General features: G+C 46.9%; 1 protein-coding gene across 50 annotated transcripts in view; it reads left to right on the top strand.

The window, feature by feature from the left end:
• Nucleotides 1-27,175, top strand: part of SORBS1 (sorbin and SH3 domain containing 1) — a 208,052-nt gene that overhangs the window by 158,240 nt on the left and 22,637 nt on the right. For 24 of the 50 annotated variants that reach the window (XM_064488240.1, XM_064488262.1, XM_064488248.1 and 21 more), the window contains 9 exons: nucleotides 2,674-2,739; nucleotides 3,308-3,409; nucleotides 6,192-6,241; nucleotides 14,175-14,347; nucleotides 16,995-17,080; nucleotides 20,253-20,420; nucleotides 24,227-24,273; nucleotides 26,058-26,172; nucleotides 26,298-26,423. In XM_064488240.1, coding sequence (XP_064344310.1) covers nucleotides 2,674-2,739; nucleotides 3,308-3,409; nucleotides 6,192-6,241; nucleotides 14,175-14,347; nucleotides 16,995-17,080; nucleotides 20,253-20,420; nucleotides 24,227-24,273; nucleotides 26,058-26,172; nucleotides 26,298-26,423 — 933 coding nt within the window. Of the gene's footprint in view, nucleotides 1-2,673; nucleotides 2,740-3,307; nucleotides 3,410-6,191; nucleotides 6,242-14,174; nucleotides 14,348-14,873; nucleotides 16,338-16,994; nucleotides 17,081-20,252; nucleotides 20,421-24,226; nucleotides 24,274-26,057; nucleotides 26,173-26,297; nucleotides 26,424-27,175 lie in introns of all 50 variants that reach the window. The other 26 variants (XM_064488257.1, XM_064488267.1, XM_064488252.1 and 23 more) reach the window with 6 other exon arrangements.

The following is a 27,175-nucleotide window of genomic DNA, read 5'->3' as shown; positions in this document are numbered from 1 at the left end:
AAGCTTTGGTACACACCTCACTTCTCTCTCTCCCTTCTTCCTCTGCTGCCCACCATTCAGATATCAGTGAAGCCTACCTCAGGCAGTCTTTTCCGCATGCAAATGTTTAACAGCATCCTAACCCTTTTTCTTTTTCTTAAAACCTACTCAGTTATCTCACGGATCTTTTGAAATGTAGGCCCCTCCCACACCCCCAAAAGGACCATGATTGGTGGACGTAACAATAATGCCATACTTTCATCAGGAAAAGCAAAAGCAGTTAGTTTTAAATTATATATAATAAGGAGTTCATGCCACTGATTTTTGAAGTCCTTTTCAGAATTCACAAATTTCTAGCTGTCTAATGTGCCAAATAACCAAGTTTTACTGAAATACTGACTTTTAGGAAAGGTTACAAAGCCATTTTTTTCTAATTAGTTGTGATTGATTTGTTTTTTACTAAATCTGTCATTTGTAAATACTTATATTTTTGTTAGCAATAGACAGTATTTCAGTCACAGCATACTTAAATAGGCTCTGTGAATAGTTCAGTAAATGACAGTGTCTCTACTGGAAACTGTGGTGTGAGCACCACACAGCCAATCCAGACAAATGTTGAGAACCAGTCCATTGTGTATTGGGACCTTCCTATCATTTGTACTCCTGTCCTGTTGTCCTAACTGCCTCTTAATTATTTAAAGACTTAGAGATGCTTTTCTAAAATGTCATTTTATCTGACCACAGAGTATTTCTTGCATAGACCTTAGAGTCCTTAAATGGGACTAGATGGGGCTTTTGAAGACTTGCCAAAATGACTAAGTCAAGTGCCCGTACCCTGAGGAAGAGCGTTTTGATGGACGGGTCCTTATGGTCCAAGGCGTCCTAAGGGTGGGCTTATCATATAGTTGAACCAAGTTGATGACTGGCTATTATTTCCAGGGTTTGGGAAGGTGTAGTGGGGAGAAATGTTTTCTTCTCTTCACTTCTCTCCTACCCCAGTCAACTCTGGGCCACAAAAGAGCAAGAGACACAAAGAAAAGGCATTTAAACCGTGGAAGTTGTTTTGGAAGATTTTCTAGTCATTCAGAAGCAGAATGAAATGAAAACTATCAAATCATGTGGATCATCATTTTTCTTTTTTATTCCACACCCACCCAGGCCCTGCTTCCCCCCAGGGAGGAAAGACTGCCTGAGCTGAAGGCGTTTACCCTGCACTCCCTTCTTCCTTGGCCCCTTTACTAAAAGGCACACAAAAGAAGCTGAAGTTTCAGCGAGCTCCTGACAGTAATACCTTTTTGGTCCAACAAGTTGTTGCAGAATATCAAATAATTCAAGACTCCGTGGACCATTTAGGGGAAGATTATTTAAAACAATTCAATTTGTAAGCACTGTCTTTTTTTTTTTTTTGCAGTAAATAAAGAAATGAATGGGGGTACTGTCAGTGACTTTAAAAAGTCTTCTTCCCCAGATGAACATTCCAAGTGTATTAAGCACTTAAAAATGAGTGAATATTGTTAATGGCACTCACTTTACAAATTGCAGAATGTGTGTATACAGAGATCCCATCACTGACCTGTTGATGTCAGTGGTGACACACAGGCACCCTAAATCAGATTACTTGTCATTTGTAAATTCATTATAAAGGGCCTGGGTGTCAGCTTTTTCTTCTTTCCCTGCCCTAATTTTTATAGAAACTGATGTGATTTCTGTAAATAAGCTCAAGGCAAAATGTAAAACCAATTTGAATGCTTCCATAGAGTTAGCGATGATGAAATTTGCACAAGATTGTAGGAGTTATTAATGGTCTCATCTTCCTGGAGGTCATTGTGTAAGAAATTTCAAGTCTAAGTAGGGAGAGAAAAGTTTACTCGGTGGGAGAAAGGTTCAGGGTTAGGAGTGGCTTGTAGCTTCCAGACATCCTACTTTCTGAATCCTCCCCTCATTAAACTTACAACTCCGGGCAGATTTCCACCTTGGGGATGCAGCTCTAACATGAAGAGTTAAAGGAGAAAAAACAAAAATAACCTTACAGGTCAGTATTTAAATTCAAAATATAAACTCTGTCCTCTGAGGGAGGTAGAAGTGCTACCACTCGCAGTGCTACCCAAGTCTAGTAAACTGGAAAAGGAGATGGTTTTAATTTATGAGATTGTCTGGTTACTCAGCACAGTACTTAACACCCATTTTGTACATGGATTTCATTGTCAGGAACCACAGAAAGCACATTTACCTCCATTTGCCCTCCATTGGTCAGATTTCCAGATCCACACATTTAGGAACACGAATGAATTTGATGGCAGGGAAGACTGCTTCAAAGACATAGGATCTCAGGGTCGATCTTGGTTGGAAAAGAACAATGAGGGATTTAAGTGTTTCCCTTTTTGTTCAAATTGGCACTCATACTCTTTTCGTCCTTTGTTCCTTTCAAAGTTTTCGATATTTAAAATCCAACGACGATTGACTCTTGAGACACAGACATGGAACAAACTCCCCACTTGGCATTTCCAGCCCCCGAGTTCCGTGGGGTCCCCAGGCGGTCTCAGGAGGCAGGGCGCCCGCTCCTTCTGTTTTTAGTTCACTTTTCCGTGTTGGGACAGTTCTCCCAGTGTTGCCCCTCCTTGTTTGAGCGAGTCTCCATGTTTGTCTCTATGTCTTTATGCTCATTTCTTCATTTCCTCCTCTGCTTCCCGTCAGCCTCCCAAAAAGATATGGGATTATACTCCTGGAGACTGCTCTATCCTTCCTAGAGAGGATAGAAAGGTAATTCCGCTGTGCCTCCTCCCGTGGGCTCTGTGTGTGTGTGCGCGCGCGCTCTGGCCTGGCTAGTGTGAGTGTGTTGTGGGGTTTTTTCTTTTATTTTCTTAAATCCCTTTTTTTTTTTTAACTTGATTGTAACTTATTTTTTGGCTTGGTGATGAAACAGTTTAACAAAGTCTCTAAGACTTACACTAATATGTAGAGAGGTGTTTAAAGCAATTACTTAGTCCTCTGACATAGTATGTTTGCCAGCGTCACCATGCTCTGAAAAGAGAGAAAATAGGTATTTCCTTAAAGGTAGGTGTTTGCAGGACTTGCAGTTCCTGTCTTTAGCAAGTAGCGTAGTGTTTTGGAGCGCTGATTACCTCGGGATTTACATTTACGCCTAATGCTGCATTCTGTTCTCCTGTCTCTAACTCATCTCGAGTAAGCTCTGTGTTTTAGTCTTGCCATCTTTGCCTTATTAACGTGTGACACTGAACAGACTCATTTTTTCAAACGTAACCGTCCATTCTGCCTGCCTTTCCTCCTAACTAAAGCACTCTTTCCCGTCTTTTCTTTCTTGAACCAGACTAACCTAGAAAAAGATCTCAACCTCTGCCAAACAGAGTTAGAGGCAGACTTAGAAAAACCGGAGACGCTTAATAAAGCACCCAGTGCAAACCTGTCACAGGTATTTCCGAGTTTTTCTCCTGCCCTCAGTGCCCTTTGCTTTCTTCTTTGTTCTACGGTTGTTGATGTAGTTGAGGTGATGAATGGTCACGCTGGTTATTTTTAAGCTGCATGGCTTTCTGACTCCTGTTTTAGATTACCTCCTCCCCCACCCCACCCCACTCCCCAACTTAATTTTTGCTTGGATTCCTTTTGAGCTTGGCATCTTCCTTAAAGTTCAGATATTTCGTAATAATGCAGGGTGGCTGGTGATTTAGCTACTCCTCCATACCATCCTCTTTCTCTACTTTCAAGGGGTCACCTTTTTAACTTCCTTCTGCCCCCTTTGGGTGTTCACCTCCTCTGAATTTTCAGGGAGTCATTTTTGGGCAACTTCCTTGTCTTTTCTGCAGCCCTGGGAGATACCAACCTCAGAGATCATTTTCCAAAACTCAGAGGCAGTGATGTGAGTGCCTCTTATATGCGTGGTGCTGTCAGAGTAGTAGTATTTGTAATTTGCAAGATCAGAAAGTTCTCAATGAAAAAATGCACTCCGGAGGCCAGACGGCCTGGCCACAAGCATTTGAAACTCAGCCTGCATTGATATTCCTAAAGGGACCTAGGTCCCGGTGCAGTTTATCAAAGGATATGTCAGAAAGAGAGAGCAGCCAAGGTAAATGGGCTCCCAAGAGGAAGAAAAAATACCAAATGTTTGGAGAACTGCCCCAGGGCTCCCCGACAAAACAAAGGAGACTCTTAGAAGGAAAGAGTCTCTTCACAGAAAATAAAAAAGGAATGAGAACATTGATGAAGAGGTGAAGACATCAGCGGACTATGGCAGGAGAAGTGGAAAATGCTAATGGATCATGTTGTTCTTAAGCAGAACTAAGACAAGGAGGGTCAGACCAGCAGCATGAGCAACTTGGGTACGAAGTCAGGAGAGTGTCAGAGACTCAAACCAGGGAAGAGGAAACCCAGGGGGGATGATGGCAGCGGCCCAGGGCCCGGGACAAGAGGGGCAGAAGCCGAGAAGGGCAAGCACATCCAGGGGAGTTAGGGTTTGGGAAGCCAGAGTCACCGAAGGGTGAGGCAGCCGCAGGACCAGCGGTCGGGCACAGGGGAGGCTGAGAAGGTGAGCAGAGTGCACACAATCAGGCGATGGGCGGGGAAAGTGGGGGGCTGAGTTACAGCCGGTATGGAGACTGGAACCAGCTGTAGCTGCTGTGGGGATGGAGGTCTGAGTGAGTCGGAGCAGAACTGTGGCTACAGCTAAGTCCTGAAGTGAGCTGGGGTGCAGGACGGGGGCCCAGAACAAATCAACACTTTCCAGGGTCTGAGGTGGTTCCTAAAACATGCCAGGATGGAGGACAACTGAAGGGCCACCTCCCTGGGCAGAGATGGCACCGGTACCTGCAGCCCTGCCCAGGGCTGGGTGGGTGCACCCAAAGGAGCGTCAGCTGCAGAGAAGAATCACCTTGATGGACTTGGGTTCAGCTGTGTGTCACCCTAATGCAGCTGAGATGTGCTGAGGGAGGTTCTGAATCAGCACAGAAACGGACTCTGCCCTCAGGAACATGGCAGCTTAGTCTCACTCACAAATAAACGTTCTCTAACACTGCACAGCAGGGCCTGGTAAGAACTGAACAAACACTGTGGGCTCTATGCTCTCAGAAGAGGGAGAGACCCTAGGGGAAATCGGGGAGGATTTCTCAGGAGTTGGCCGAGATCTTAAAGGACTGATGGAATTTAGGAACATGGTGGAAATGGGGACCGAGAATGGGACAGGTGCCAAGGGTGGGAGACTCCAGGAAAGGATGGGCCGGAGAGACTGGTGCAGGCAAAGGGGCTGGAAGGATGGATGTGGAGGTGAGAGCAGGGCCTTCTTAGGAGGGATGGGGGTGGCCGGGCCGGTGGGTGAGCCCTGACGGAGGTGCCTCCCCTCCTGTCATCTCCTTCATTCACCGTCTCTTCCTTTCCTTGCTCCTGTTTCTCTCCTTTCCTCAAGTATCTCTCCCCAGGTGGCTTGTTTTCCTTGATGTGGTCATTAGTAGAGGCAGGAGCATCTTTCAAAGCTAACGTTTACACTGATGTGTGCAACTGCCACATCATTTTTAAAAACAAATGTATCGAACCCTTTGCCTTTCTTCTTCCAAGACAGCAGAGACCCTAGACCGTGTGGTTGTGCTGCCTTTTCTCTGCACGGAGCTCCTGGCAGTTTTCTTCGTTTTGCGTAGTGGCCTGTAGTTTTATAACACCGTTCCTCCACTCATGCTGAAATGCTCATTGATAGGTTTAGTGAAACTGCATTTCTCCCCATTTCTACATGTCTAAATCTGCAGGGGGAAACAGTCTAAAACTGCTGTCTTTTAAAATGCATTTTTGTACGTTCTGTGCCTGAAGTGTTGGGTGACCCTCTCTGGCTGTGGCATTTGGGTGCATGAAGGAGTCCAGTGGGCTTGGCAGGGGGTCTGAGGGCTGGGGATGAGCTGGTGAAGGATGCTGTCCATGTCACTTATGCATGTTGCCAAATGGTGGGCCATCTGCCTGGCGGGCCTGCGACCGAAGGTAAACGTAAAGAGTTTATGTGGCTGTCCCCTGACCCACCCAGAGAGCCTTGGCTGTGGCCACTGGGAGGTACAGAGAGCCCTCCACCGGCACTGAAGCCTTTCCAGCCGGCTCTCTGTCTCCCAGGGGGCCTCATCTGAATTAGGAAAGGAAGGGGGCATCTCTCTCTTTTCCCCTTGACTTGAAACATCTGGGTCAAAATAAATCATCTACACCTTTTCTTTTTTTGACATTTACAGAGCTCTGCAGTCAGCCCCACTCCGGACATTTCTTCAGAGCCTCCTGGATAGTAAGTTGCCACTGTTTCCATGGCTTAATGTATGTATTAAATGTCAGAAATGGGTAGAAGCTTGTGTTTTATTTGTTATCAGTCTAGTGGCTCTGGATGATGTACAGTTCGGTGATAAGTAGCAATTTAATTATAGTCTTCCAATTATTTTTCTTTTTTCTCCTCATCCAAATTAATTTTGTGGGTGGTTTATATTACCTTTAATAAGCTTTTCTCTGCATTGGCATCTTTAGAATGTTTGTCTGAGTTTAGAATCAGCGTTCTCCTCATTTGCTGATTCTTGCGGGGAGCGGGTGAATGACTGAGGCCGCATCTGGTATAAAGGGGGATGGGGGTTAGGTCCTCGGGCTGGACCTGTCACGGGGAAAGATGGGGCCGAGAGGGGGCTAACTCGTTTGAGTCTCAGAGATCTGGATTTGTTTCCCCATACTAGTTCTTAGAATTCTACCTGGGTACACCGCACACACTTCCTCATGGGGTAACCACCAGCCTCCTTTCCTCCCCAAACCATCCCATATCCTGTCCCAGATTCCTGGTCTCAGTACTTTGTTATATAGCTGTCGTCCCAGCCAAAGATGTTGGTGCTGCCCCCACCCTTACAGACCTGGGAAATAGCTTGTATAACTGAGCTCTGAGCCTTCCTGTTCCCAGTCTCGCGTTCCTACATCTTACAGTGCTTACTTCTATTGCTCTGCACCTGAATTCTGCTCTTGTGTTGTTATAACTACTAGTAAGTTATAAACTCCATGCATCTCCATAGTGCCTGGTACATACAAGAGATCTGGGAGCTATCTGGCAGGAGTGGCTTCTCATCCCATCACCATTATGTCAGCACCTACAGCTCACTCTGAAATACAAGGGGGAAAGGCACACTCTAACCTGCTCCACGTAGGTGGGGTGAATCCACAGTGAGCAAAGTTCACTTGTTCAAACAGAAGCCTGACTTGGTCTGAATGCTGAGCTTATGGATCGGAGGGGCAAATATCATGGTCACTTGGGCATATCCAAGCTGCCCTGCCCAAGAAGGCATTTTGCAAGAGTAGTTTCATTTGAAAATCAGTCAGCAGGGATTGGCGTATTTGGGTGGAAAGTTGCTTCAGGTGGCTGGCTGGCTGAGTGAACTTCTGCTGGACCTAAGGCACTATGCTGGGTATTAGAAGAGGAGCATAAGATGCAGTCTCCCACTAGTTTTAGGGGCAAAACACACACAAAAATAAATGTTAATAAAGAATAAGGCAACATGGCCAATGAATGAAATAGATCATAAAGGTTAAAAGTACTCGGAAGAGAAGGCAGCTCCCACAGGCTGTCAGAGTGAGGAGCACAGGTCTTGAATGAAATGATAATTTTCATTCAACTTAGTATTTGCTACGTGCCAGGCCCTGTGCTTAGCATCGCATGTTCTTGACCTCATTTAGCCCTCAGCGTTCCAGGATCAGGCGTCATTTTTAATCCCCATTGTGTAGCTGAGGAAACGGGCACAACAAGGTAGCGTGTGCCCAGGTTCCACAGCTGTGCGTGGCAGAGCCGTCGCCCGAGGAGGGACGATGGAGCTCCAGGCCAGGGCCTGCCTCGATTGACGGGTGTTAGCAGTAAACTCTCACCTGCACACGTACTGATTCATAATAAGTGAACAGAAGGCATGCTAAGATTAACTGTCTTGAGTGATGAAAAACAACTTAAGCAACTATTTGTGTAGTAGTGTGTTAGCAGGATTGAAGGGGACTAATGCAAGCTTTTTAAGAGAGCAGACCACTTTCAGAGACTCTGAGCAATTGTGTACATAAAGGTATTTGAGGTGTGCATTTACCAAGCGCTCGTATTTGTATCATTGAAATAGGTCTCCAAAGACCTCTGTTTTTCAGCCATAGCCCCGCTCTCATGAAACACTTGGCAGGAAGGAATAAGCTTTTCCCTCCTGCTATTCTGTCATTTGGGGATTTTTCAGTAATTCAGGTTTGGTTTTCTCCCAGTTGGTTCAAGTGAGTAAGGTTTTTCTGTATTTGGAGTTGGTAAGGAGCCAGCCTAAGCCAGTGCCTGACACATGGGGAAACACACAATAAATGTTTGCTGAATAAATGAATGCATCTATAAATCTTAATTAACTGGAATCTGGCTCACGTAGTACCAAGGCAGGCAGCTTTGAACTGCATCTGGCCTTTTTCACCACATGGACAGGAATCACATGTGAAAAAAACACTGGCAAGGCTTGACTTAACCCAAGGACTGAAGAAAGAGGAATCACCAATGGCCCGGGTTCAGAAACTCTGTGGTCCCTGGAATAGTGGCGGTGTTGTTTTACATCCACATTCACATCTTGGGGAGACTGCGGTTTAGAATTTTATTAACTTGAGTCCATATCACAATATTGAAAGAACCTGGGAAGAGAGGAAGAAATTCTCGCATAGTCCCAATATCCTAATGCAACTATCAGTCCTTCCTCTCAAAAAATATATTTTTATGCTTGTGATCATAGTGTATGCCCCACTTCGTATTTTATTTCCCTGGAGTTTTCAGATTTATAAGTCAGTAGTGTAGACTACTTGTTATTTTCATCATTACTTAGCATTTTGACATTGATTAGCACAAATGCATGTTTTGCCTAACCAAAGAGCTTTACTGTATTCAGCCAGCAGGTGGCACTCAAGAACAAGCTGCTCTTTCCTAAATGGTGATGGTTCGCTAGAGAAAACACTTTTTCCCCCCTAATCTCATGTAAGATCAAAACACAAATCATTGCCTGAAGAACTGTATGAAAGATTAGAGATTCCTCTAGGTCTCTGTGTGCATGAAGGCATTTAATTTCATAGAATCGTTTTATTCCACTAATACATATTTATTGAACAACAGTGCTAGACACCAGGCATGCAAAGATTGATCAAATAAACTGCCTTCCCTTAAGGGACTCAGAGTGTCATTGGGAAATTATACACTTGTACATAACAATCAAAATGCAGTGTGGTAAATGCAGTGATGGGACCCACAAAGGAGTGAACACTTCTGTTGTCCGGGAGAGAAAAGAAAGGTTTCACAGAGCAGCAGCAAATGAGTTAGAGAGTGATAAATATATGATGTCACTTACATGTGGAATCTAAAAAATGATACAAATGAACTTATTTACAAAACAGAAATAGACTCACAGACATAGAGAACAAACATGGTTAACAAAGGGGAAAGAGGTGAGGAGGGATAAATTAGGAGTTTGGGATTAACAGATACAAACTACTGTGTATAAAATAAACAAGGACCTACCATATAGCACAGGGAACTAGATCAATATCATAGCCTGTAACAGAAAAGAATCTGAGAAAGAATAGATACATATGAATAGCTAAATCATGTTGCTGTATACCTGAAACTAACACAGCATTGTAAATCAACTATACTTCAATAAAAAAGTGAATGACAGTAACATATTATAAATACAAAACATTTTTTATGCAATACAAAGGCTCTAAGATTGTCTAGACTCCCTCCCCCAAAGTCTAGGCAGTTACTTTTTTTTTTTCTTTCTGAAAACAGCAAGTGGTTCTGAACAGTGAATTTAGTGAAGCTGGAATTTTTGTGTCTATTTTGTCCCCTGTTGAATCTCCATGTAGGAGAGTGATTGACACTTAGTAGATGCTTGGTAAATAATCGTGGAGTGAGTCAAGTGAGCAATGGAATGACATATTGAGATCTTCTCTAGAATTATCACTGGCAGTGATTTACAAAGATGATTGGAGAGACTCCAGTGGGAGCGATGGTGTGCTTTCTGCAGAGGTGGAGGTGAGCGCTTGTGAGCGGTCCAGGGAGGAAGAGAGAGAAAGGATGAATGTGTGCTGTTATCAAGGACAGGGAGTAAGCAGGACTTGGTGACTGCTTAGGTCTGGGAGCAAGGAGAGGGCGAAGGGGTTGATTCTTCAGCATTCTAGCATGAGTGAAGGAAGACAGAGGAGCAGAGCCAGGTTTGGTCTGGGACATGTTGGATTTAAGATGCCTGAGGACCACTCAGGTGAGGATGTCTAGAAGGCACTTGAATGTCTGTGTCTGGAGCTCAAAAGAAAATCTTCATCTATTTGAAGATGGATTTCTTGGGTAGTCTCACCATGCTTGTTAGTTTTGCAGTTGAAAGAAACTGAGGCTGAGCGAAGCCGATTGTTTCCAAGTTTTTAAACAGAGCGGGTTAGCCTCAGCTGATCCCATTCCTTGTTGGAGCCAGGGTGGAATCACAGCCTGCCAGGACCCTGCCTGCCTCCTCCGGAGCCCGCCTGTTAGCATGATTGGAAACAGTTGGCCCTAAAATGACTGCTCTGTTCTCTCACTTTATTCTTCTAGTGAATGTGTTTCTGTTGAATCCCCCTTGAAACTCAGCAGCCAGCTCTGCAGCTTAGCCAAGAGGATGAGTTCTCCGCACTGTCTCCTCCTGGCTTGCTCTTTCGGAGCTGAAAATGGCTCAACTCAGGCTGCAGGGGGCTGCGCTGCTGAATTTGACTTGATTTGTTAACTAATCGGTGGCTGCTGGTCCTGATTGGGCCTTCCTCCATCAGCCTGGCTGGTTTTCCCATCCTCTCTGATCTGTTTGAACCCAGCAAAGACCCAACAACTCTGTGACCTTCTGCAAATGCCTTCAGCACTCTTGGTCCTCAGGTTCCCCTCTGGGACAGTGGGACAGATGACAGGTCTCTCCAACATTAGGAAGTCTGATGGAGGTGATACATTTAAAAACATTGTTCCAGAGCTTTTGGACACTTTTTAAACAAGAAGCCCCTTAGTTGCAGTGTTACACATCTGGGAAAAGTGTGTTGGCTTTGGTATCAGAAAGAAAACAATTGGCTATGGCAAATCCATTCTGAGGGATTTCCTGAGTGCTGGTTTGTTGTTCTGTTGGGGAAACAGGAAAAAATGGTGATAAGGAGTGGAATAAAGCCAGAAGTGGGGTGGCTGTGGGTGGGAGCTGGGTTCTGACAGCTGGTGAGGTGGTGGGGGTGTGAAGTCAAGCAGCCGGTTATGGCCTTGAGTCATGACCAAATGAAGTTAGGAGGGACTAGAGCAGACTGGGTTGCAAGTCCTGACCAAGGCTGAGGCAGTTCAGAGAATGGCAGGGTAGGAGCTGCTGTCAGTCACTCCTGATGCTCAGGGAGATCTGGTGACTCCAGACTAAGGCGAGCAGGGCTTCTGAGACTGTCCCCTCACAAAATGAACCTCAGTCACCACGGTGTTGGTTGGTGAGGCTGAGGACATCTATATGTGGATCTTTTCTCAGTTGATGTTGTACAGAAAGGAGAAACATGGGGTTAAACTGAAGGATAGAGTCAGAAAATGCAACCAAAAGAAGAGGGTGGACTGAAAGGGAAATTTAGAAAAGGGCCTGATTGATTTTTAATAACAAAATTGAAAGTTAAAGCCAGTTTAGATGAGCTTACATTTGTTTAAATTGGCATATATTGCCACAACCTTGCCAGGCACCTTTAGGGGTCCTCCAGCCCTCTAGGGAGGGTTGACAGCATTTATCAACCAGAACATGGGATGGCAGCTGCAGGCAGAAGCAGGTGAGCCCAAAGCGGCATGCGTGGCAGCCCCTGTCCCCCAGCCTGGAAAGCCAAGCCTCTTGGTCTCTAGGGGTGGGAATGGGCGCCTCCAGGCAGGGGTCAGGGGCACCAGTAAGGAGAGCAGCGTAAGCCAGGGCCAGCCTAACTCCCTGCTTTGTTCCTCTTGCCACCCTTCCGATGACTCCAGTCACTGATGTCTGATGTCAGGAAATCGGAGCCCTTGGTAAATGTGATAGAATCCTTGTACCTGTGGATTTCTAAATACGTAATTTTGCAAATCACAACCTATCCTTAGTCAGATTGTGTGTGCCAAATTTGCTTTCCGAAAATGTGACCTTTGATTCATTCCACAAGTATTTATTGAGTGAATTCATGGCCGAGATAGTCTAGTGGGCTCCTGCAAATAAGAGTCTCACCCCTTCCCGCCCCCTCCCACGGGCTTCTTCTGTCTGAGACACACCTTGGAGGCTGCTCTGCAGACTCACGTCCTTCACATGCTTTTGTTCTTAGCTTCGAGGGAGGTTTTCTGGCCCGTCAGATTCCCAGTAATGCTCTCTGGCTTCAGCTGAGGAAAGAGGGAAAGCGTTTGACCCCCAGACCTAGGCCAGAGTGAATGAGGGGGTGCCCTGACTGCCTGGCAGGCCCCTGAATGGAGCACGTGGGGCCTGTAAACAGCAGGGGGCACAGGGCCAGGGCCCAGGGCTTGGTGGCGACTGGGAGGGGGTTACCAGGGCTGGAAGCAGTGGAATTGCTCAGGGGAACCTAACAGCACCAAGGCAGAGACATTACCTGTCCTACCACAGGGCCTCCGCCTCTTTTCCACTTCTGACCCCTAGTTCTGGACCCATGTGTCCCAGGGGTGCATTCATGGCAGGTGACACTCGGCAGTGATGATGCACACGGAGCTCCAGCATCCTTAAGTCCCTGTCTCCCCTGATGTGTGAGCCTGGGCCCTCAGAAGGCACTACCTCCTGGGTGGTGGGGAAATGCTACATAGAAAACAGCCACTGAGGGTACTAACCATGCCGGCTTTAACGAGAGCCTGACTCCCAGGGCCTCGTCCTCATCTGAAAATGGAGGAAATAGGATTGTTTGTGGGAATTAAAGAGAGAGTGATCACCCAGCACTTAGCGCAGTGCCTCCCACACAGGAGTGCTCGCCAAGAGGGGTGGGGCTGCTCTTGCCGTGACTGTCGGCACCGCAGGGGACCCAGAGTCTGTGGGAAGGGTAAAATGGTTCAATCATGATGCAAGGGTGAAGGGAAGGAGACGGACAGGTGTGTGAGAAAGCACATGCAGCCCAGTGTTCCTTGTAGAATCTAGGTTGGGCAGTGGTGTGTGGAATGTTCACTCGTATAATTCCTCAAGCTTTTCTTTCCACTGGATAATATTCATAATAAAATGTTGGGAATTGGTGATTCCATCCAGCTGTTTACAACTTCAGGGCTGAAAAGTCCATGGTGATGCCAGTAAACAGAATTCAGTAGGACTGAAAAGCAGCCTAGTGGGAGCCTGAGTGCTTCCGCAGGGAAGGGGTCATCACTTATCCGAGCGAGTGTGTGTGCACGTGTGTGAGTGTGCCTGTGTGTCGGTGTGCCAGTGGGTGAGGGCATGGAAAACTGGAATCAGGGGAAAGGGAGGCTTCAGCCAGTAAGTGCTCTTCATTTTTTCTGTGCCCCACCTGCTTCTAAAAAGGATTTGTGGTAACTTGCAAAAATGCCTAGACTTTCAACAAGACAAGAATAATTGAAGGATGTCAATGAGCAATAGTTTTTACTCATAATACACGTCATAAGGTTCTGAATACAGATCTGGAAAGCAGTGGGTGCAAAATGTGGCTGGGATCAGAGCATGTAGAATCCCAGCTTCCAGTTGCACTTGGTGGCTGATCTTCCGAGAGCCCAGAACAGCTGGGCCATCTCCTTTCACTGTTGATTTTAATGCTCCACTAGTCAAAGCCCTTCTGAAAAACCCAGAAAAATAACCCAGGTGGTGGACCTGAAGTGGCCAACGCTGGCCAGCAACATCTTAGAGGCCCCACTCATGTCCTCGACTGTCCCATCTTGTGTGCAGCCCCTGCACCCCCCCCCCCGCCTTCTGTCCCCAGGCAGTGTTTCTCAGAGTTATTCTTTTAGAGCACAAATGCAGGCATCTCAGTTAGAGAGCCCCGCTGTTTGGCTTCCTGAGCATTGAGGGGCACCCGTGGGCCTGTCTTGTCTGTAGAGCTCTGTCTAAATAAGATTGCCTTTTAAAAAGGACAGTGCTTGGTTGGGATGCCAGGAAATGTGTCCCCTTGTCCTCAGCTGATGGTGTGCTTTTTAGAAAAATGTTAAAAACACTAAAACTCTTATTTTCTGTTTTTTTTTCCCCCTTCTCTTTCTTTGAAAATTACCTTGTTCTTAGTATATATTCTTCCAACTTCCACGCCGTGAAGAGGGAATCAGATGGGGCTCCTGGGGATCTTGCTAGCTTGGAGAGCGAGAGGCAGATTTACAAAAGCGTCTTGGAAGGAGGAGACATCCCTCTCCAGGGCCTGAGCGGCCTCAAGCGGCCATCCAGCTCAGCCTCCACTAAAGGTAACTGGGTGAAGCCTGCTGGCTCTCGCCCGTCCACCCGGTGATCAGGGTGTCTCTCGCCACCCACACCTATTATCCAGGTGTTGGCAGTGTCTGAACCTCCAGCTCCTGAGATAAGTTTTGCCTTGTTCAGATCCATTTCCAGACCTTGGTGCCCTCTTGGTCCCCTCCCCTAGTTTCTCACCGGCCATTTTTCTTTCTGGTATTAATAGTTTCCCTTCCTCCAAACCCTACCCTTGCTCTCCCTGAAGCATCTCTCTCTTTTTTGTTGATTCCCTTTTCTTAGAAATTAGCTGAGCTTTAGCCTTTCCTAACTCTAGCAGGGTGGCCATTTTTCGTTGCATCTTTGCACCTGCTTTGCAGCACAGATTATTTTGCTTCCGGACATCGACTGGAAATTAAAACAAAACAAAACAAAAACCTTTATGACCAATAAGCATGTTACCTCTCCCCCCACCCCTTTTTTTAAAGCAGCTTTCAGCTTGAACCTAATGGGTCTGTTTATTTTATTCTGCATGCTTTCCAGTGGATCGTAAAGGTGGGAATGCTCACATGATTTCTTCATCTTCAGTTCATAGCCGAACGGTTCACGGTAGCAATGTGTTAGGCCCTGGGTGTAAGCACAAGAAACCCCTGTCCGCCGCGAAAGCCTGCATTTCGGAAATCCTTCCCTCCAAATTCAAACCCAGGCTCTCTGCTCCCAGCGCTCTTCTGCAGGATCAGAAGAGCGTTCTGTTGCCCACAGAAAAGGCTCAGAGCTGCGAGAACCTTTGTGTCTCGGTTTCTCTGAGTGAATCCAAACGAGGCCTCCCCCTGCAAGTGGGGGGCAGCGTGGAGAACCTGCTGCTGCGCTCCCGGCGGGACTACGACAGCAGGTCGAGCAGCACCCTGAGCCTGCAGGAGTACAGCACCAGCGCCAGGAGGCCCTGCCCGCTGTCCAGGAAGGCCGGCATGCAGTTCTCCATGCTCTACCGGGACATGCACCAGATCAACCGGGCCGGCCTCTTCCTGGGGTCCGGCTCCTCCTCCAGCGTGCGGGATCTCGCCTCCCACTTCGAGAGGAGCAGCCTGGTGCTGTCCAGGGGCGAGCTCGGCTCCAGCCAGGAGGGCTCGGAGCACATCCCCAAGCACACAGTCTCCTCTCGCATCACGGCTTTCGAGCAGCTGATTCAGCGGTCCCGGTCCATGCCGTCGCTGGACCTGTCCGGCCGGCTGAGCAAGTCCCCCACACCCGCGCTGAGCCGGAGCGGCCTGACCTCCGCCCGCTCGGCCGAGTCCCTCCTGGAGTCCACGAAGCTCCGGCCCAGGGAGGTGGACGGGATGAACCCCGGGGGCGTCTACGCCTCCCCGACCTGCGGCAGGCTGGCGGACCCCGCCCTCGGCTTCCGGGGCCTCGGGCCTTCCGAGCCCCTCTCCGCCTGCTCGGACGAGCTGGACCGTTGTTCCAACGTGTCCAGTGACAGCCGGGAGGGCAGCAGCGGCAGCGTTCACGGAGACTTCCCCAAACACCGCCTCAGCAAGTGCAAGGGCACCTGCCCGGCCTCCTACACCCGCTTCACCACCATCCGCCGGCACGAGCAGCAGCAGACCTCCAGGCGGCCCGACTGGCGCTCGGACCCCCGGGGCGACAAGGGCACGCTCCTCCGGAACATCTACCTGATGAGCCCACTCCCCTTCCGGTTGAAAAAGCCCCTCCCGCACCACCCCAGACAGCCTTGCCCCAGGGACTTCTCAAGCCAGAAGCCAGACCCCCCCAGGCAGCCCCAGCAGGACGAGCGCCCCTCCCAGGGGAAGCCTTTGGTTCCCAAACGCCTGTCTTCCCGGCACACCATGGCCAGGCTGAGCCAGATCTCAGAGCCCCCTGAGGAGAGACCCGCGGCCCCGGAGGCTGGCCCCAGGGCCTTTACTAATGGGAACTCTGTGCTGTACCCAGACCACGGCCTGGACAGGAACAACAACCCCCACAGTGAACTGGGGACGTCCCTCGGAGGTGGCCTTCTGTGTATTTGCCCAGTCTCACCTCACCCATCTCTCCACTCTGCTTGCTTTTCCCCTCCCCCCGTGTGCCCTTGGTGCTCATTTTCTGGTCCGTCCTTTGTTTTCTGTTTGTTTGGCTTGGCAATTAATCATGGCTCGTAGTGGCTGCACTTCTTTAAAAACAGATTTCCCACATCATGTAGACTAACCACCAAACTCTGTTTCGAAAGAAAAATTGGCCGTTTTAGCTCATCTGAGAAATTTGTTCATTTGAACTTTTGAACCCATTGTAATTCACACTGATCCCAACTCAGCCCGCGGTTTTTTGAGAGGCAGCCCTGTGTGTATGTGTGTGTGTGTGTGTATGTGAGTGTTCAGTGTGTCCCTGTGAGAGCCTGCACGCCTCTTCATGGGGACACTTTCCAAAGGTGGTCTTCTCTTTGCTCACCTTTTGCCTCTGATTAGTTTTCTTGGTATTAAACTAGTTCACAAGTAAATCCAAAAAGCAGGAGGAAAGGGAGGGGATTTGGTTTTTTTCCTTCAGAATTGGAACACTGACCACCAAACAACCACGGTAAAAACTTGACATCACGGATGAAAGGTGAAATCTTTCCAGTCTGGTTTCCCTCTAAATCTGTACCTGTTTTAATTCTACTTTATTGTTTTGAAGATTCAGAATCACCAAGGCATTTTATACCGGCTGATTACTTGGAATCCACAGAAGAATTCATTCGAAGACGTCATGATGATAAAGAGGTAATCTCCACCTTTAAAGCCTCTTAGCTCTCGTGCAGATAAAAATATAAAGGAAGTAAACAGTCAGTGAGGTGACATGGCTTAGCAATTAGAAGGCAACATTGGGGTTTTCACAGGTGACATTTTTATGACATGGGCTCAATCACTCTTTCAGTCCACCTTTCCAAAAAGTAGGACTGATTTTCCCCACAGTGCTGGGTTCCCAATGCCAAGTCCAGCCGGTGCTGCTGCCCTGGAAGTTCAGAAAAGTTGCCCACCAGTGCGCTCGATGCCTTGTAAGGGGAACCTGGAGTCCCTCCCCATAACACCCACCTCATTATTCTCCAGGGAAACCCACCCTCCTGTGTCTCCAATGCTGCCCACCCTCTCCTGGCACAAAGCACAGTTCATATTGAGGATGCAGTAGGAGAAAGGAAACTGAAAGAGAATAATGACTGTGATACATTTTATAAAAACAGATTGAAGAAGTTGTCTTTAACTCAGAAGAAGAGATAACCCCCATAAACGTTGGGAACCCCCCTGCCCCCAACCCAGAACTTCAGCATGCAGACCTTGTCTTGCAGCTTCTGAAATGCCTGTACTGCAGTCATGTGACTGATGGGGCCAGTAAGGGAGCATGTTCTCTTGGGATTTAGGAGGAAGTAGTTCAGCACATCAGCTAAATGGACAAAATCACAAGCTTCTGTTGTGATGAAGTGTCATTAGGAGGTGTGCTTTCTAGACTTCACATTCCTAGAAGAAAGAGTCCTTTAGGTTAAACAAGCTCTGATGACCATTTTCCTGCAATGAATTAAGAGACGGAAGAATTGCTTTGCACGTGGTGGCAGCCAGGAAGAGGGTGTACACAACTCTGTCCCTTTCCCTGTAAAGTCTGAAGCCCTTTTCCTATGTTCCATTTTGTTGAGTGGTTTCAGAGTTTAGGGGGACTTGCCTTGAGGATTTAGGGTAAGGCTGATACTGAAGTGAGCTTGGAGAATAATAGTCACTGCTGCCAGATGGGGAGACAAAGGACAAAAAGGACCATAGCTTTGCCCGTCTCCTGGCACAATACAGACAGTACTCACGGGCACCTGTTGGTGGAAAGAAATGGGAGGAAGCATTTGATGGACAGAATTATTTGTAGTAATGAGGTGAAAAGCTCACTCACGATAAGTGTCCCTCAGGCCATGGAACAGATTCATTTTTGTCACTGTCCCTGAGATACAAGATTCCCACCTATCTAAACCTGGGCTGCTCGACATTCTGTTTCTGCAGTTTAAACCCTTGTATCCAACATGGGAGGTTTTGTGGTATAATTCTTGGCTGCTGCATGGGAGGCAGACTGTCCTTTGTTAGTTTAACAATTCAGAGGGTGAGCAGCTTGTGCCCTAGACAGCGCTGGCTCACAGATCCTTGTGTCCTTATCCATGGTTTTTGGTTTATGTGGTTAAACTGTGGGAATGACAGATTTATTGAGGTTAGATTCAAGCACTGGATGAGGAGCTCTGCTCCATTTGCATCCATCCATTTTCATCACTGCAGAAAACAGCCCACACGTCCCAGCTAAGGGAACATCAGTCCTGGCATGTTTCTATGCAAATAGCTTATTATTAACATTAATGAAAACGACATTTCAGAAAAAACGAGAACCTGTCAGTCCTGAGAGGGATGTTAGTGGTCATCTAACATATCCAGGAAAGGACTGCCACAGGGCAGTGGCTTGCCCAGGGCCACGTAGCACGTTAACTTGTACCAGAGGCAGAGCTGGACACCAGGGCTCTACTGTGCTTCATAAAGCACTTTCTCATGTCTTTTCTCATTTTCATCTTTACAACTACTTACTTGAGCACTGGTAGAATTCCCACAGCCATTTGATGAGCTATCACTTTATTATTTTAGATCCTGGAGAGAAATAGAAAATGCCCCCACCCCGACCCCACCCCCCGGAGCTAGGTGTCCCTCAAGGCATTTAGTTGCCTGCTGGAAAAGACTAATGTTTTCTTGAGATTGCTAAGAATTACCAGTTCTAACTAATACTTTGCTGCAAGGAATGTTAATCCCAGGAATGTGTGATTGGTATGGAGTAAGAAAATACATTAAAATTCTCTTCTACAGGGTCATGTCAATAGGCAATGAGGACATTGACTTAAATGCAACATTGTTCAAGTATTTTAAAAGGCCTTTAAAAATAGATGACTTATTTCCTTAATTTAGGAGAGGCTATTTCTTCTAAACCCAGGTACCATTATTCTTAGTTTATTGTCTATATTTATAGTCTACATCATTCCCTTAAATTCAGCTTCATTTCACCTAAGATAGCAGTAGTGAAGTAAAAAGTACAATAAGAAAGTAACTAATGGTGGGGAAGGTACAGCTCAGTGGTAGAGTGTGTGCTTAGCATGCACGAAGTCCTGGGTTCAATCCCCAGTACCTCCATTAAAATGAATAAATAATTACCTCCCCACTAAGATAAAAAATTTTTTTAATTTATAAAGGAAAGAAACTGATGGTCTCTTGTCACATAAATAGTCTTTGGTGCATATGCTAAAGCCTCCTAAAAATTGTGCTTGGAGGAAGGGTTCGCCGGCCTAGGAAGGGTGCCGTATTTCTTGAAATGGATATCTACTCCCCTGAGCATATTAGACTAACAAGAATAGGAAGCACAAAAATGGCCTGCTTGCCAGAGACTCCACGTAGTAAAAGCCCGTAGCAGGTTTGATGGGCCTGATCTGGGCAGAAGGAATCAGGCAGCCCCGGTCCCACTATGGGTGTACACTGTGGGAACTCATCACTGACTAAGCCAGGTAAGGATGACACTTCAGCCTCCTGCCATCCTCGTGGGTGCTCTGGATGTGCCCTCCAGGTGACCTAGCCCTGGCCACTTTGTGTCAGGAGGCAGGAGGCTTTTGGCTGAGCCAAGGGAAAGTCTGCAGACAGTGTAACTGGGCGGGGTTCAGCCCTCCCTGCCTCCCTGTGCTCCCCAGGTTTCTCCTGTGCGGTGCTGCCTCCTCCCGACCCAGAGCGCACAGGGGGTGGTTGCAGCGGGAACATTGTGATTATGGCCCTAAAGCCCCTCCAACATCTGTTTCCTCCCTATTGACCCAGCACCTTTTCCCTTAGTTGTTTTTGTTGGCAGTTTTCTAATACCCTGGACCAGATGATTCACAGCCCATTTTGTGCAATTTCATGGCAGAAACTTTTAGCGGACCAGAGACGACTTAAGCGCGAGCAAGAAGAGGCCGATATTGCAGCTCGACGCCACACGGGCGTCATTCCAACGCACCATCAGTTTATCACTAATGAGCGCTTTGGGGACCTCCTCAATATAGACGATACGGCAAAAAGGAAATCTGGGTCAGAGGTCTGTTTTGGTCACCTCGATCTGCTGCTTGACCCAAAGCAATATTTGCCCCGCCTCAGCATTGCCTTCTGTAGGCCGAGTTAGTTCTCCAGACAGCATCTGTCATCCTGGCTTCCCTCTGGCTTGCTTTGGCTCTTCTCTGGCTGGTCGGTGGACATGATGCCCATTATGTCCTGTACTCTGTATGTCCAAGCATGCCTGGCTGTAGGACCGGGGTCTGCTGGCACACACCCCAAATGCATGCCTTAGAGCATCAGCTGCCCTTCATGAGTCCGGTCCTCTCCATCCCGCATTTTATCATACTGTGTTGCCTGTGCATTCTGCTTAGAAGCCTGTACCTTAGTCTATATGCATTAGTAGCTACGGTGTGGACAATTACAAGACTCTTCTTTGAAGGGATGGTTTAGAGGAGCTTGTATTACATACAATACTGCCGCTCAGTGTCCGACGGTGAATTAATTGACTAATGGGGTCAAAAGTGCTGAAGCCTAAATGAAGAATTTTGAAACCCAAAGAGTTTTGCAGCTAGGAGAAGCCATGGCGGGAGGGTAAGAGCTCTCTGAGAGCAATTTCCTTTGTTCCCTTAATTTTGACGTTCCTCAGCTGAGATTATGAAACTTAATACTGTAAAAGAATGAGGAAGCACAGGCCTTTGAAGTGATTTTTATCTAGGCCTTGGCCTCCTGCAAGAGGGTCAACATGTTGAAATTCTTGTGCTGGCCAGATGCTGCTTCTTGCCCCAGCATCTTTTGTGTCATGTGACCCTTGAGTAGCCCTGCTGAAGATTAGCTCCTTTGGGGAAGTGTATGTGTCTGGGGCTTGGTGGGTGGGGAGACGGGGGAGTGACGCTGAATTGTATACAGTCTTGGAATCTTTCCAAGTAATAGCTAATTAATATTCATGTCTCTATCTTTTGAGCAACAGAGGTACCACTGGCTGTTCATCAAGTGGTTTGGGTTTTAAAGAAATAGGTGTCTGTGACAAAGAGAGAAAACAAGGAACTAGATTAAAAGAAGGAAAGCCAGGGAGGGGAAGGAGACTCTAAGGTGATGGAGAAAAAGAAATGTAATAAGGAAGAGGCAGAAGCTATCAAGAGTTACTCAGAAGCAAGGGAATGACGGCCCCCGGCCCCCAGCCCCCAGCATTCCAGCCCCTCCAAACCAGCCTGGTCTGAAGGCTCTGATGATGGGTTATCCTCATTCACAGGCCTGCCTGGTTACGAGTGATGGAGAAGATGAGGATGAGCAGAGGCCCTTCGGGCTGCATCCTCTCACATGTAGATAGTACAGCAGATGAAATGCGACCAGGGCACCATAACCATGGGCAGAGGCAGGCAAACTGCCTGAGCGGCCCCACCTCTCTTCTAGACCAGTGGCTCTCAAACTTGAGCACATCGGAATCCCTTAGGGGCTGATTGAAATACAGTTTGCTGGGCCCTATCCGTAGTTTCCTGTTCTGGGACAGGGCCCGAGACTTTGCATTTCTGAGCCGTCCAGGGACCTCATTTTGAGAATCACTGCCCTAGATGTTGACAGACATGAGGAAAAAGAGACCAGCAAGTCCCAGGTGCACCGGGCTTCGTAGATGTGCTTCTGTCCCATTCAGCAGAGTTTAGGTGGCCACTGATTCCATGCAAGACCCTGGGAGGCGGGCAGAAACAGGACCCAGGCTGTGCCCTTGGGAAGCTGGCCCTCTAGTGGAAGAGGCACCCTCGTGTAACAGTTACCGCTTTTGCAGTAAGTGACACAATGCTGTGGGAACCAGAGGAGGGAAAGATGGATTTGGCCTCGGGGACAGATGAAGATAAACAGGGAGAAGGTGCTTTGTAAGGCAGTGACAACTCAGTGTATCTTAAGAGGTCAGTGGAATCAGTGTTTCTCAGTCTTGAGTCATGTATGGATTCTCTTCAATGAAAAAAAAAAATTTCACCAACCCAATTGGGTTGACCTAAGCCAATTTACAAATTAAATAGTAAGCCATACACCTATATAATTTTGTTAACTTAGATGAAAGATGATTTTGTTTTGCCTGCACTCGGTTGCCACTCAGAGTGTGGATACAGTGCTATTTTGGTAACATTTTTGAAAGTTCACACAGCTCTGCAGCTGGCTGCCTTGAGGTAATGCCCCCACAGTCTTTTTTTTTTTTATTGGAATCATGTTGAAATTTTTGTCCTTATAATGCTGGCCTTCTCTTGTGAACTTGCCATTTATCGTTAACTCCATGTTTGTTTTTCTTATTTGCTTACAACTGTTCGATTATGCTCTTTGGTCACAGACGGACACAGATGCAGGCATTGAAATTCTGTGACATTGGTTATAAGGTCGACATCTAAGGTGTACGCATACAGGTAGATAGATGAAAACATCAGTATGAAAATGCCAAAATTAGGAACTCCTGTGGAGAGTTCATGGCTGTTAAGGAGACCCTGTCAAAACCCCAGCTGGGGGAGCCTGGACTTTAGGGGCCTTTCTCTAAGGGGTCGAGCTCTAAAACTAAGCTTGATGAAGCTTCTAAATACTATTTTTTTTTCCTCACCTAGAGTCTCCCATTTTTTCCTCTCTGCTTGGTCCATGCCTTCTGATATCAAAGAGAAAGTATGTAATTTAATTCTCATCGCATTGTTCCCTAGACCAGAAAGTCATAGCAGTTGACAAAGTCGGGGCTCGTGGCTGGGGAAGAAGCCCACCAGCAGCCAGTGCCAGTGTGTTCACGTGGTTTCTCCCCTCCATCCTTCTCTTACAGAAAGTAGTTAAAATAACTACTTCTAATGGTGGGGAAGAGATGTGCAAATAAATACCATAAGTGAAGGTGAACTTTCTGCTCTTTCTGCTGGAATCGGAGGTGGAGATATTCCAGACAGAAGGGGTGTCTAGACAAGGTGCAGCAGACAGGTTTGCCTAACTGGGACAGGAAGCGTGTAACAGGAGACAAAGGCTGTGAGGTGCGAGCGGGGAGCAGTGACCCCCAGGCCTTACCCCAGCTCAGGAGTCAGAGTTGATCTGAGGGACAGTTGAAAGGCTCTGCCAGCCTCAGAGCGGGAAGTGATGTGGTGGAGGTATTTGAGGAATGTTATTTGTGCTGCCAAGTGACCCTAGATTAGCGTGAAGAGATCTGAATTCAAAGGAAGCTTTGTGCCTGTAGGAATGAGAGGTCAGACCGGAGTGGGGCTGTGGAGGGACAGCGGGAGGGCTGGCATGACTGAATGATGGACCTGATGAGAATGTGGAGGCTGGGTCTGTGAGGTCTGGGAGGAGAGGGCTCCCCAACAAGAACGGAAGCGTTGGAGAAAGAGCCTGAGCTCAAGGCTTTCTCTGTCTGGCTTTTTGGATGATTTCACAGACCATGAGAAATAAATAGAGTTGGAGGTGATATGAGAGGTTCTTCAAGGCTTCATCTACATGCAGGTCGCAGTTTAAGCCAGGCCGATAGAACATGTTACCCAAAGAGTAAGACAGTAGATGAGGAATGGCTTTGGGCTTCTGGCTGACTGTTTTTTGTCTGTTTGTGTTTTTAATAGCCGTGGTCAGCTTTGGGAGCCAGCATTTCAGCTTTAGGACTTTTCTAACCCTCTCTTCCCCAAATCTGGCCCTCCTTAGGGAGATGCTCATGCATGGCATAGTTGACCAGACATCCATCTCGTGTTCTGTTAAGGTCAGACAAACAGAATTTTGCCCAGGCCTCTACACCAGAGTAAACTGGTTAGGGTGGATTTTTCTGCTTTGCTTTCCGGAAAGTTGTGAAAATGTGTCCTTTTCATTGTACGTGAATTGTGATTTTAACTTGTCATTGTTTCTTGTGTTTAGATGAGACCTGCCAGAGCCAAGTATGACTTTAAAGCTCAGACACTAAAGTAAGTGCCACCAGTCCTATTCATTTATTTTACCTCCCTCTTTGAAACACGGAAGTCCACACAGAAGAGTTGAAGAAATAACAACAGTAATTAAAGAAAACAGTAGTTTTATTGAGTTTACTATGTGCCAAGCACCGTTCAGAGTACTTTACATATGTTAACTCATTCAGCTCTCACTGTACCCCTATGGGGTTGGTGTGATTATCATTCCCCTTGTGCTGATGGGGAGACCAGGGGACTGCGGGGCTGCCAGTCCTGCACATCCATGTGTCCTTAGTTGGGGGTGAAGGGAGGGGGGAATTCAGAACCCTCCCAAGGAGGGCTACGGCAAAAAAATGTGGCTGAAGACCCTTCATTCTTACGGAGACGGATGCCCCAGATCCCCTTCATGGGCCTCTTTTGGGTTAGAATCCTGCCTGCCGCTGGGAGACCCACATGGGCTGCCTTGTTCTTTCATCCAGCACAGTGCTGACTTTGCGTGAGGTTTTCCAGATGTACCGCAGCAGTTTAGCCAGCATCCCTCATGCACCGTGGGACTTCCTGGCACACTGCAGGGCGGGCACACCTCCTCCAGGCTGCAGTCAGAGATCTTGCTCTCCATGCTATGGTTTGATGCAAATGGAAAAGATCTGGGTCATTTTTTTAATTCAAGATAACTTCAAGTTACAGGGTTTTTTTTTTTTATAATTTATCTCTTTGTTTCATTTTTTCAAATGAAGTCCTGGTTAGAGGTTATCATATCATTATTGAGGCAAACAAAAGGATGTCTGTGAAAAAGCTGAAAAAAGGCATGAAGAACATTTGAAGGAAAATCCACTTTTCTTTCCAAGATCCCTTTTCTGTGTTGAAAAGGAAGCACAGGAACATTTACTGTTAGCTGTATAAGAGAAACCATGCTGGCTGTTTTATTTGTAGTTTGTTGCCAAATTCTCCAATAACCCTGAGTTAGCTCCTATTTTCAGATAAGGAAAGTATCTCATAGAGATGAAGTATCTTGCCTAAGGTCCCAGAGCCAGTAGATGGTATAACTGGATTTTGAACTCAGATCTGGTCATTTCAGAGCCTGTCTCTACTACATGATGATAGATGGATAGGTGGACGGATGTCTGAATGGATAGAATGACAAAAGGATACCAGTTTGTCACACATAATGAGGGCATTTCAAATGTAATGGATAATGAGGTCATGCCTTGCTAGGGCATAGACAAGGGCAGTGAAAATATCTAGAAGGAAACATTTTTCACCATTTAATCAAAGCAGTTAAGACTGCTGGGTGCATCACTGTGTGATGCATAAATATCTGAGCATAAGACGACATTGACCAAAAATACATTGAGGCAGCAGCAAACTATTAAGGAATCTGAGCACTTTTGAGTGGTAGTCAGCTTGAAAGTTAACCTTCAGCCCACCAAAGACTGGGAAAATGCCAAATGTGCTGTAATTTCCTGAATAGCGGGGTTCTTGCTTCCAAATACAGAGCCCCCTCTTCTGTAGTTTGACCCCTTTGACCTCATTTGAAGTCTCCTTTTACTAAAACACTGAGCATCTTTTTTTTTTTCCTTTAAATTGAAGCATAGTTGATTTACAATATTGTGTTAGTTTCTGGTGTATAGCATAGTGATTCAGCTTAACACATATATTTTTCATATTCTTTTTCATTATAGGTTATCACAAGATATTGAATCTAGTTCTCTGTAATATGCAGTAGGCCCTTGTTGCTTTGAGCATCATAATATTACACCTATAGGAATGTCCACTAAAATGCTGTGACCCTCTACCCCCAGGGAGCTTCCGCTGCAGAAGGGAGACATCGTTTACATCTGTAAGCAGATCGATCAGAACTGGTACGAAGGAGAGCACCATGGCCGGGTGGGGATCTTCCCACGCACCTACATTGAGGTACCGCAGCCCTTCTCTCTAAGGAGTAGCCCGGTCATGCCCAGCGCAACATTTACTTAACTTGTGTTTCGTCTCCTTCTTTCCTGTCATTTCCCTTCTCCTTCGCCTCCCTTTCCCTTTCTCAGCTTCTCCCTCCCGCCGAGAAGGCTCAGCCCAAAAAGCTGACACCAGTGCAAATCCTGGAATACGGCGAAGCTGTCGCTAAGTTTAACTTTAACGGTGACACGCAAGTAGAAATGTCCTTCAGAAAGGTAAGCCACCCTCTCATCCCTCGCCTGGGGGGTAGGGGGACGCTGGGGGGCGCTCTTCTCCTGGGCATGTGGCATGGCGGGGGGGGCAGTTGGTCTGGCAGGGCTGTTGGCCATGTAGTTTGAGAAGTTAAATTTTTCCAAGCCATGATTTCCTCATATATGAAATGAAGATAAATGGCCCTCTCCTAGAGCTGTTGTGAGAGGATTCACTGAAACCCTCAATATGACACATGGCATCTCATCTGGTTGATGCTTAGTGGACAGGAGACGCCAGCGTTACCATTGCCTTCAAGGCGCGCAGCACGCTTATTCTGAGCACGGTTAGGCTGTGCAGAGATACTGTTCTTCTAGGAATTCACACACTCTCTTTACATATGCACATTCTCTGGCTGGCTGAAGTTATTAAAGTTACTAATTTTATTGAGGATTGAAGGAAGTGAGTACACGCCTTGGGAAAAGATGAGCTCCCTTATAGAAAAGAGAAACGCCGGAAGCAACATGATTTCCCTCCATCAGGAGACCAATAATTAAGCCATTATATGTGTGTACAATAGAGCATCCTGCAGTGGCCATTGAGCTGTGCGACGCCGTTAAAAATGTAGACTGGTATTTCTTGATAAAGGGGGAGATTCACTCTGTGTTATTAAGTGTTAAAAAGTAGGTTGAAAAAGGGAACACAGTGCCTATTCAGTTTTCCTAAGGAAAAAGTATGTGCAAACCTTATTCTCATGGAATTATCTATACCAAAATAT

The sequence above is a fragment of the Camelus dromedarius genome, chromosome 8 (assembly GCF_036321535.1).
Source record: "Camelus dromedarius isolate mCamDro1 chromosome 8, mCamDro1.pat, whole genome shotgun sequence".
NCBI classification, from domain to species: Eukaryota; Metazoa; Chordata; class Mammalia; order Artiodactyla; family Camelidae; genus Camelus; species Camelus dromedarius.
The sequence above is the reverse complement of the archived record's forward strand: the minus strand, read 5'-3'. Positions and strand labels throughout refer to the sequence as shown.